The sequence below is a fragment of the Biomphalaria glabrata genome, chromosome 6 (genome assembly GCF_947242115.1).
Source record: "Biomphalaria glabrata chromosome 6, xgBioGlab47.1, whole genome shotgun sequence".
Lineage (NCBI taxonomy): Eukaryota > Metazoa > Mollusca > Gastropoda > Planorbidae > Biomphalaria > Biomphalaria glabrata.
The window spans coordinates 49,399,840-49,412,286 of record NC_074716.1 but is presented as its reverse complement, the minus strand read 5'-3'; the positions used below and the strand labels follow the sequence as shown (position 1 = coordinate 49,412,286).

The 12,447-nt window shown below is 34.8% G+C and overlaps 1 protein-coding gene across 1 annotated transcript in view; it reads left to right on the top strand.

Annotated features, from left to right (window-relative positions):
* The first annotated feature begins 6,017 nt into the window (after positions 1–6,017).
* Positions 6,018–12,447, top strand: part of LOC106056581 (MORC family CW-type zinc finger protein 3-like) — a 32,660-nt gene continuing 26,230 nt past the window's right edge. The window contains exons 1-3 of the mRNA XM_056032312.1: positions 6,018–6,165; positions 8,017–8,089; positions 10,095–10,227. Of these exons, the coding sequence (XP_055888287.1) occupies positions 6,133–6,165; positions 8,017–8,089; positions 10,095–10,227 (239 nt within the window). The 5' untranslated portion in view covers positions 6,018–6,132. The remainder of the gene's footprint in view (positions 6,166–8,016; positions 8,090–10,094; positions 10,228–12,447) is intronic.

The window sequence follows — 12,447 nt, the reverse complement described above, 5'->3', positions numbered from 1 at the left end:
GTTACGCCCGAATGGTTTTTCTCAAAGATGAATCTTTTGTACTTCCATAGTTATCCTTGGGGGTTGCTCCGTATCCCTGACCTAGCTACTTTTTAAAAAACCACATGGTTAGGAATAAACAATGGCTAGGCCACTGTGTACTTCCACTGGCCTACTTTTCAACTGATAATCATCTATATTACAGACTTCCACTGGCCTACTTTTCAACTGATAATCATCTATATTACAGACTTCCACTGGCCTACTTTTCAACTGATAATCATCTATATTACAGACTTCCACTGGCCTACTTTTCAACTGATAATCATCTATATTACAGACTTCCACTGGCCTACTTTTCAACTGATAATCATCTATATTACATTCTCCAACATGTAAAAATCAACTGGATAGATTCATGAATAGTTCAATTATTTTACGCACGTTAATGAAGGAACATCGGCTGCTAGAATTAGTTATTAGCTCTAATATAGTATATGACTATGTCAATGTAACATCACTATGCAACCATATAAATGTATATAACCCTATACTAATCACTGCATACTACTATTATGATGCGACAAGCGATATATGCATCTTAAATTTGGTCTAAACAAAGCATCTAGACTCTAGACTTACCTTATACTTATATAAGATTGTTCTTTATTGCTTTCTCATCAGCTTTTAATACCATACAACTTCATTGACAAAATGAAAGTGTTAAAGATTAGTCCATATATATAGTAGGCTTACTATGGGCTAATGAATTTTTTAATCTAGAGATCTCAGAGGGTTAGGGTAAACAATGTAGCCTAATATCAAATGCACGTATAGTTAAGACAGGGGCGCCCCAGGGTGCTGTACGTAACATCGCCATTGTGGTTCATTTTGTATACCAATGATTTTCAACCCCGAAAGTCCTTTTTGCTCATTCACAAAATTCGCTGATTATGCGGCTCTTCTTGACCTGTTATCAGAGAACTCAGGCGTAAATGAGTATTTCAAAAAAATATTATACATTGAAAAATACTGTAGCCTAAAGATAATTTTTAATATTAAATGACAATTGATTTTCGTAGGGAAAATAGGAGGTACATGTTGTTTCTGTAGCAAGAGAGAACATTGAAATAGTGCAAACTTTTAAATTCCTTGGTAATATTTTAGGCAAATTACGGCCCGCGGGCCACAAACGGCCCGCCGGAGTCTTTTTTAATGCGGCCCGCGAACACCTAAAGAAATCAGACGTGCCCACATAAAATGCAAATATATTTAAAAATAAATATTTCTAAATATCTATATAACTTTTAGAAAGTTCTGATTCTTATCACTTAAATATTATGGGGAAGAGGCTAAAGAAACATAGTCTCCGCATGTCATTCTAAAAAGTTTAGTAAACGAAGATTATTCTTATTGAAAATATTTCAAAACAGTCTATGGACACAAAAACTCAGGCCAGTATTTATTGAATGTTATAAATAACTGTGTTGAAAGTTTTGAGTTGGCCTGAAACAAGATGGCAAGTGTAACAACTGATGGAGCTTTGACTGAGAAAATTATAACAATATCCCAACCATAAACTCTTAACGGAAAGTTTGCCCAAAGCTGCATTGAATATCAAAATATTTTAGCATCACTTATAACAGTGATTAAACCTATCAGAGCCAAAGGACTTAACCGCAGGTAGTTTTTTAGAAAGAAGCACTTAAAGATTCGGAAACAAAACAAGATGGTATTGGGAAGAATATGGGATCTCAAGGAAAAAATTATGTTCCTTTTAAGACATTGACTGTGACTAATATTTTAAATGAAGAGTGGAAGACAGATTTCACTTTTTACATCGGGAATATTGCAGTGGGTTGTTTCTACATGAAACGTATGTGCATGTTAAATCTCTTCAAACAAAGCTATCCAATTTCTACAGGCAAGCAATTGAAAACAGGTTTTGTCATTTTCCTTTGCTGAAAGGTGAAACTATTAATTGATTGTGGAATTTGAAAGAACCAGTTTTCAATACCATCAGCTCACCATTTGGTGCAGAAGTTGATTCAGCTCCAGAGGACATACCTCAAAGTAAATTACGACCTGAAAGAGATGTTCCAGTCAGTTCTTCAGCGGGAGCTTTATGGGTTCCAGAAGCTTTATTTCCACACTTTAAAAAAAACTTTGCTGCTAAACTTTCACATTATTTCGGTCCACATACATCTTTGAACATTTTTTTTTTTCTTGTTTGAAAATAGACAAATGTAATCACAGGTCGATGCTAACTGGCTGTAATTTGACAGCAGTCACAAGGATAAAACCTAGTAAGCTAGTTCCACAGTTCCGGAAAATTATGCACGTGTGTAAACAGTTAAATACTTCACATTAAGTACAACTGTACATCTGTGGTATCTTATTGTCATGTATAATATATTTAGCAAAATATTTTTTTTCGTAAAACTATAGTTTCAGAAATTATACTTTCAGAAATGGCTTTTGTTGTCATTCCTCAATCGGGAGTGTAAAAAAAATGAAATGTAAATGTATAAAACAGTATATCTATGGTGCCATACAGGATGAAACAGGGTGGAGGACACGCACTAACCATGAGTTATATCAATTATATGAAGACCCACCAATAGTGAACGAAATAAAAAAGAACAGACTACGTTGGGCAGGTCACCTTGAAAGAATGTCAGACAACAGAGGGGCGAAAATCGTATACAGGCAAAAACCAAAAGGCAGGCGACCCAAAGGCAGACCCCGAATGCGATGGATAGATGACGTGGAAGCAGATCTGAAGCAGCTAGGGGTTAGGGCGTGGAGACGAAAGGCCCAGGAGAGATCTGAATGGAAGGATGTGTTAAAGCAGGCCAGAGCCCTCCATGGGCTGTAGCGCCACTGGGATGGATGGATAAAACAGTATATAAATATGAATTAAAAGATATTGTACATAATTAGCTAGCGTATTTTTCCTGATTTGTAATTGCATATTTCATATACATATAGGCTATGCGGCAAATTTTCTAAATGTGGCCCTCAATAGAAAAAGAATGCCCACTCCTGTCTTAGACAATAAAATCAATTTTACTGCAAATACGGATTATATTAGCAAAGAAGGGCAGAAAAGATTACGATTTCTTAGAAAAGTGTTCTCATTTAATGTTAGCGAAAAGGCCTTGGCGATGTTTCATCATGCTCACATCTGCAGTATTTTTAGTTTTTATAACACTGCCTGGTATGGCAATCTGAACACTAAAAATAAGAATAAACTACAAAGATTCCTAAATGCTGCAGGCAAAGTCATGGAAAAAAAACAACAAAGTTACAAAGACAGTTTGTGTTTTTAAACACAAACTCAAAATCGGCCCCCCGAAGTGTTCCACACAGGCAGGAAAAAAAAGCAGGCTTTAATATTATTAGAAGAATATCGGTATTAAATTCTATCAGAAGTGGTCTATCCAGGCAGGTAAAATGGCAGGTATCAATATTTTCAGAAAGAATATCATAATGAAATTTTATCAAAGGCAAATGACAGAGAAGAATGGAGAAAGAAGGTTGACAGATCCTGTGTGGTGCCCCAAAGGTCCAGCAGACCAAGGGATAGGTGAAAGTGAGTGCAGAATTAGATGTGAACCTGGCCTAACTGATGTCTTATAATGAGTATCTAATTGTTTTGTAAAGGGTCAGTATCTTTCTTATTCAAATTGAAGCCACAATAAATAAAAACTTCCGTAAAAATAAAAATACCGTATGGACGCTGTGGCGTTCGCGGTTCACGCGATAATAAGATAAACTACTTATTAATTTTGTTGTTTTCAATTATGTTTAACTAATTTGCATAGTAAATAGACTTTTTCTATTTTAAAAAAAAGTTAACAGTTTTTTCTAAATAAGGTATTTAGTATGACAAAACTTACATAACTTAGCAATACAATACCAAAAATCTAAAACCTTTTGCATAAATGTGTTAAAAAATGGTAAATGGCAATCTCCCTTACTAAAAACTTCCAGTGTTTGTTACTATTAATAGTGAATAGTTGTAAAAATGGTCCTTTTTTATGAAAAAAAAAACTTGCTTGCATAATTGATTTAAAAAAGTAGATTTTCGCTTTCAGAAAAGAAAAAAGTAGCCGTTGCATCAGAACTTTGAATGATCTAAAATATCATGATGTCTGATTTTCATTTTCTCTTCTATTTTTTTTAGATAAACCGGACGGACGGATAGAGAGGAGCTCAGAGGACACGCAAAACTAATAGCGTCTTTTCCCCTTTCGGGGGCCGCTAAAAAACAACATTCGGGCAGCTGTTTGATATAAGCATTCATAAGAAAGCTAAAAAGGTTATAGAAATAAAAAAAACACCCTCTGTGTCAGGATTTTGTGATTTTATCATCACAAAAGAGATAGGCCTATAAGATACCGATAGCAAATAGAGTCAAAGACAGACACAGAAACTCTTTTGTCCCACCTGGCAATCAATAAATAAAATGTAACAACCTGATATTAACTTTTCACATGAAAATTTTGAATGAGTCTGGTGTGAATGTATATTTTGTTTTTCTATAATTATCATGTTTTGTTTCGCGACGTGGTTCTGACCTGCCCGCCAAAACATCGGCACAAAATATAGATTTTAAAAAAATATGTATTTTCTCTATGTTAGAACTCTCACTTTTTCTTTGATGTATTTCATTCTAATATTGTGTTTTGTTAATATTCATGTTACTTTTTTTTTTTTGTATAAGAACACACGGTTTATTTTTTTTCCGGCGACAAGAATTGACAGTTATTTTAGAGTCTTGGGCGATTCCACGGCTGCCTTGAGCTAGCTTTGTCATTGACATCTCAATTGTGTAATACAGCGCATCTTTTCTGCATCATTTTGGTTCGGGTAGGGGCCTACTACTGACATTAGCATGATTGTTGCCATTCCGTGCAACATTTGTACGTTTATGAAATGGGAGTGTCGAAGAAACGAAAATTGGATGTTGAAACTTCCAGGACAGGAAAACATGTTTGATTTGTACAGAAAGTGTGGCTGTTTTCAAAGAACATAACATAAAAAGGCATTCTTAATCAAACTATTACAAAATATGGAGGCATTGTTGGCTTGAACGTAGATTGAAAATATCGCTAAGTGACGTCTAGAGTTGAGCGATTGACGAAAATATTTACCAAGAAGTCAAGAAAATGAGTCAGCTGTAATGGAGGCTATAAAGTTGCTCACATTTTAAGAAGAGAAATGAAGCATAAAAGAATGTTTGCTAGCAATGATGGGATCAAATCGGCTTGAAAAAAAAATGCATTTGAAGCTGTCAGCCTATCTGGCATGACAATCTTATCTTATCTTATATAATACAGACGTTACTTCAAAAAAGAAGATGATTACGTCCTACGCGTCATGCATTTAGTCATGCATATTAACCAATGACTTAAATTCTGCCAAGTCACTGGTTTTCCTGGCTAGCTCAGGCAACCCATTCCATGCTCTAATAGCACTAGGGAAGAAGGAGTATTTGTACAAATTTGTCCTAGCATATGGGACGAGGAATGTGCCTTTATCTTTGTGTCTTTCAGAGTATTTTATTAAATGGCAAAACGAGTGGACGATGTTGGTGAAGATCTCCATTTCAAACTAAATGACAGAGCAGCAGATTTCGAAATAATTTCTATTGCCCTGAGGAGAAGGCCTAACACCAACTGGAAATGATTGACCTACAAAAGCCAGACTTCCCTGCTTGAGAAATTTCGAGCAATGCAGACGCAATAGATTTCTACGCCATGTTGTCTACATAAAGCTTGCACATTTCCGAAAACAATTGCTGTGTATGACCACAATGTTTATAAGCACTTAATTTAGTAGAAAAACTTGTTCAGTTATAAGACACCTGAAACCCTTGTTACGTAATTGGCTTATGTGTGTAAGTAGGCCTACTGAAGCCACGGATTGTTGCAGATGTAAAACTATTAAAAATGGTTAAGTCTCTATTTCATTTTTCTGTATCTTTTCGTCTATGTGGCCCGCGGCACGAGTGTCGGTAATTAAAATGGCCCGCTGGCTGTATAAGGTTGGGTATCAGTGTTCTAGAATGTTTGGGAACCACTGATCTAATTTTATTTCTCAGAACTCGTGACTACCATAGCCATACATTTAATTTGATAAATACAAATGGCTTCTGTAGGAGGAATCCCTCAGAGCAAGGTAGGCTTTCCATGATTTTAAAATCATACCTTAACTACTATGTTAAACTGTGCTTAAAAACAAAAGAAAAATTAAATTATAAAATGATCTTGATTTATAGATCCAACTCTAGATTCTAAGTCTAGGAGTTGAAAGTGAAAAATATACAGGTCGATAGTACTAGATATAAATAATGCCAGGTTTCTCTTCAAATCGAAACCGAAAGTAAACTAATATATAGGCCTATAATATTTATGTGTCACCTGTGTGTTAGGGACTGCTTATAATACTTATTCTAATTAAACTTAAAGTAACTAGTCTATACTAAATTTTATAGAAACCAAAATGCAGTCAAGATCTAGAATTTTCTAGACACTATTAGAATTTATAAGTCCAAATAATAGCTAGACTTAGACTGCTAGGTTTCCAATTTTGAAAACAATACTGTCAAATACTCATATACTGACAGTTTCTGTATCCTATACTATAAGTATAATAGATCTAGTCAAAGTATAGGGGTATAGACTACTTAGAATTAGATCTAGATTCTAGATCTAAATTCTTGACATTGCCTGGCAGTGTGGTTTAAAATTCCAACATTAGTATATATACTATATAGCTGCAATCTCCTCCCGATCTAGACTAAAACCTTTTGGCTTAATCGTAGACATACTTATCACCCATGCAATGTATTCGGCCAGCTTTTTAAAAGCGAGGATTGGACTTTACACTACTTTACAGTCATCTTCGAGTCCATAGGATATGAGAAATGTGCTCATCGTCGATCACGATTTCGAAGGAGTAGCTATGTATAGGCCTATAATATAGTAAAAGGCCAAATTGTTATAGATCTGGGTTAACAAAAAAAAGTCATAGCTGATGCACCCAAAACACTAATAAGTAGATCTAGTAGGCCTACATATAAGTTAATAAATATAAATAATATATATATTTTTACAGTAGCAAATCATTATATAAAAATCTAAATGTTTCAAAAACAAAAGAAAAACAACCATAGTATAGTTTTGCCTTACTTTGTATTTGCATATGTCCCCCCCTCCACCTTTTTTTTTTTAAAGAGATATATTATATAAGCATTTGGTTTTTTAAATCCTGATTCAAAAATGGTTTGCATCTTAAAAAATAGTGTTCTGCGTCTTCTGAAGACCAAAAGTAGCCATTGGACCTATTTTTTTGTTAAGCACAGTAGGCCTACAAAATATCATGCAAGTGGATTTTTAATAGTTATTCAAGTCTTTGAGATTATGTGATAGGCAGACCACACAATCCTAATGGCTTTCCCATTGTGACATAACACAAAATCCTGAGATAATACAGAAGGATCCTTGGTATCACTTTTAAAGACCGCATCACAAACCTAGAGATTAGAGAGGGTTACTGCAGCAATACAACTTCATGATGACCTTCTAACTATTGTAAATAAAACGCAAGCTAAAAATCTATGGCCATATTACAAGGTTTTTCGTGGCTTGCCCAAACCTTCCTTCAGGGAACAGTACCAGGAAAAAGAAGAAGAGGCAGAAAGCGATGGGAAGATAACATTAAATAATGGACGGGCCTGCCATTGGAAAAGGTTCTATCTAAGGCAAAAGTCAGAGAGAAATGGAGAAAGACAGTTGATAAATTTTGTATGGTGCCCCAGCGGTCCGAAATACTAAGGGATAGGTAAAGATAAAAAAGGCCCATTATTATTATAATATTATTATTATTTTTGTTATCCTTTTTTACAATACATGGTTTAAAATCATATTAACTCTCAATTATGCATTATTTCATACACCAGTAAACTTTAGTAATGAAATTGCAAGCGTTTAATTTTTCTATCATTGTGTATACTTAAACATACTTCAGGTAAATCCTAAATTTCTACACAGTAATTCAACCAGCCATGTTTGGGTATTTGGTGCAGTAGCTGAACTTATAGGTAATTTCTTCTGATTTATTTTTATTAAGATTATTTAAAGTTTTGGAATTCTAGAATAAAAAGTCTCTTTCTGAACAATAAATACATAGTATTAAAAAATAGGTCATTGGTCAAATGGTTTATTAAGTGGTGGAGACACTCTAATTTAAATAGATACCACATTATAGCTGAATAAACTGTTTTAAATTTCCTTGTTTGTGATGATCAGAAGGGCCACTTGGTCTCACGATTACTTTCTGATCATTGTCAAAAATGTAATAGCCACAAAATTCTCAGGGCTTACAAAGACCCTCCTGCAGGAAAAAATACCAGACAAAAGAAGAAGAAGCAGACAAAAAAACCCCATAAAAATCAATTGGAATACAAGATCAAGAAATTGATGGGCCTGTTATTGAAAGTGACTCTTTTCCTGGCAAAAGACACAGGAAGTGGACAAAAACTGTTAAGAGATTATATGTGCTGTATTTTTGCCTTAGCTCATCTGCCCGTGCACCCCAAACAGTCTGTCAATTAAAAATGTTAATTAAGCTGAACAAATAGTGCAAAATATAGTATTTTGTGTATTGTTTCCAAACACTGCCCATGCGCATTTTGCAGATCAACGACCAACTTGGCACAGGCAAAGCTCACTAATCAGCTCTATACAAAGGTCTGCATCCGAATCAATCTTGGCTCTATCACTGAGTCCAGAGCCCTAATCCCTAAGCATAACTAATTTTTAATTTGAATTTCTATAATCGCTGCCCCACCGAACTATAATAGCGAACTGACATCGAGCTAAGATATCAGAGAAAGTAAAAATAAACTAACCCAATACTGGGGAACAACAATAAAAAGCCATCCAAGCCAAAGCACAAGAAGCAATGACATTTACAGAGCCGAGACAGCGCACAAAATAATATTTCTTTTGCTCCATGTCCTGTGGTGCATAAAAGGATAACACAGGCTGAAGAATGACTTCAGCATGCATATGACATTCTGTCCAGTGGTCCACTAGATAAGGGGCCCAACTGAACTGAAACTAATGATGGTTTGCTTTTTATATTGTGCTGGCCGTTAGCATAGCACCATTAAAAAAAATGATCCTTAAACCAACGACCTTTGCTTCACCTGCTCATAATGTGCTTAGTAAAGCTTCTCTGAAGGCGTTCAGCATAGACCCTGGCACCTGAGAGACAGAGGCACACGACAGAGCATCATGGCGTCACGCTGTGAAAACTGGCGCACAGGTTGCTGAGGAAAAAAGAACAACACAGGCGGAAGAAAAACGCCAGACAAGAAAAGCAAGACAAACGACACTAGCTCCAGCTGGAATAACCTGCCCAGTGTGCAGCCGAATATTCCGGGCTCACATAGGTCTCACCAGCCACATGAGGAGGCATAAAACCCCAGTGCAAAGCCCTCAGCCCCCTGGATGACAAAGTGGTCATCATCGAACCACGATGGACGAACTATATATATATACGTTTTACCATAAAAAATTTTTTAGTTCAATTTTTACATTACTTGATAGTTGTCAGGGAGATGCGTTGGCTGAGTGGTAAAGCGCTTGGCTTCCAAACTGTGAGCCCTTGGTTCGAATCCTGGTGAAGACTGGGGTTTTTAATTTCGGGATCTTTAGGGGGTCTCTGAGACCACCCAGCTCTAATTGGGTACATGACGTTTGTTGGGGAAAAAAATTAAAGGCGGTTGGTCGTTGTGCTGGCCACATGACACCCTACTCATTAAACACAGGCCACAGAAACTGATGGCCTTTACATCATCTGCATGGTCTGAACAGGGAACTTTAACTTTTGATAGTTGTCAAGCAATTTTTGTAAAGTTTTAGTTTAAATTTTGTATTTTACACAACAAATAACTTCTACTTAGATTTACAATAAATAACACACATTTTTGATTGTGTAAAACTTAGCCAAGTTTGTAGATTTAAAAATTAAGATTTACACTCTTTAGTTGAGAAAAACAACAACATGAATATTTAAACTATTTATACCTTCAAATCAAGACAACGCATATGATCCTGATGTAAATGCATCCCAATTGTTCATTGATAAGCAAGTTATTGGTGGGAAAGAATGTCTGGTGTTTCAAGACAATGGAAACGGTATGGACAAGGAGCATCTGTATAGCATGCTGAGGTAAATTAATTTGTAAGCCTCCATTGTGTTTCCATTTTATACCAGCATCTTTTTTTTTTAACTATAAAGCTGAAGCTTGCTGACATAAATTTTGTTTGTGAGACAGTATTATGATAATATAGGTTTATCATAATAATAATAATATTAATAATAAAAAAGAAAAAAAACGCTACTATTATTGACATCGCCGTACCACTATCTCATAATTTAAGAAAAACTGAGTAGGAAAAACAAAGAAAATATGGGAACATAGGCTTGGAGATTAAGTGTTTATGGAAGTTATCTAAAACAACAATATACCCCATTGTTATATCAATACCGAGGGGATAACAATCTACCTCACAGATACCTTCAAGGCCCTAAACATTCCTAGGAACATTCTCGCTGCCTGTCAGAGGGCGATACTGCTGCAGACCTGCCACATTACCAGAAAATTCCTCAGTGGACACTGATAAAGAGACTACATTGAATTTTGTTTCTCGTTAACAAAACTCGACCCTGGCATTACCAGAGAATGAATACTCGTTTGTTTCTAACAATAATAGTAATAATCTTTATGGAAATTTGTCTTACAATATGTGCATTACACTAAACAAAACATGATAAATATAGCAAACCAAAATATACATTCAAACCAGACTCACTCATATTTTATACCGGTATGTGAAAAGTTTATATCAGATTGTTACATTTTATTTAGTGATTTGATTGCCATGGGACAAATGAGTTTTTGTGTCTTGTTTGTCTTTTCTGTCGGTGTCTTATATCTCTTTTTTGATTGTAAAGTCACAAAATCCTGACCCAGAGGGTAATTTTTTATTTCTAGAACCTTTTTAGCTTTTTCTTATGAATGTTTTTATCAAACTGCTGCCCAAATGTTGTTTGTTTTCTGCCGTTGACTTTACCAGCAGCACTTAGAATTCTCTGGAGTTTATTTTTATTTTTAGTGTTCAGATTGCCATACCAGGCAACTATCAATTGAAGTCTACCATGCTATGTGATTCTATCATGTTAACAACAAATTAATTTTGTTAATTTTTATTTCACTAACATCAGAATAAGTAAATAAATAAAAAAAAAACGTAGAAGATGTTGGTATAGAGAATCATGATGGCTTTAAAGTTTTATTAGTTGTATATTTTATTTTAGCATCCTTCAATTACACATGTATTAAGTAGCCTACCTTATTTTATATTAATGTACTTGCTATTGCAATGTGAGAACAGGTAATTATTTTACTTAACGAACAATATATCAAAATGGTTCCTAGGCTCAACCTGTTACTTATGGAATATCCTGAATTTCAATTCCCCTTCTCAATTTTTGAATTGTTAATTATAAAAAAAATGTTTTACACGTTTAAGATGTTTCTTTAGAATTAAAGATAATTACATCCTAGCCCAAACCTCCCTCAGAAAAATAGGGGAATGGGCAAAGCTCGCACTCAGGGACATTGGGATCACCGAATGACAGTCCAGAGCAAATACCACATGACCAGCAAACCGATTCCTATAGCCCTTAAGGATGAATAACCTTGGCTTTTGCTCCTCCCATGTAACGATACAGTAGGAACAAACTTTTCACAATTCAGCCCTCTTTTATTACACACATATTTTTCAATCATATCCCTTAAGTATAAAATAATATTTATAAATACAAATAAAAAAAAAATAAAAAAATTTCCTGCTTTTACCTCTCTTGGACTATTTAGCAGGCATGCAAAGAATGCTAAGATTTGCATCTGAATTTTTCAAAATGTTCAGTATATTAAAAGTTTAAAAACAACTTTATTAACAAATCTCTAGGTTTTATATTGTCCTCAATGATAGACATAAATAAATATAAGTCTGTGTCTTCATTGTGCTAGCCTATTAATAAACTTTTTATTTCTAAAAAAAAAAAGGAAACTTAATTCTCTTAAACATAAAAAAAATTTAAAAAACCATTACATTGTAAAATGTGGGATATAGTAGCAGTGTGGTATAGGATGCTTGGCTTTCCAGCCAAAAGTGTCTTGAGTTTAAATTTCAGTGAAGACTATAAAGTTTTGAAATTTAACTCTAATGGGTACCTGGCATCTGTTTGGGAAGTAAAGGCGGTTGTTTGTTGTGCTGGTCACATGACATCCTCGTTAACCATTGGCCATAGAAAAAAATGAGGTTTACTTCATCTGCCTTGATAGATCTTAAAACCTGAAAAAGGTTACATTGATTTTTTTTT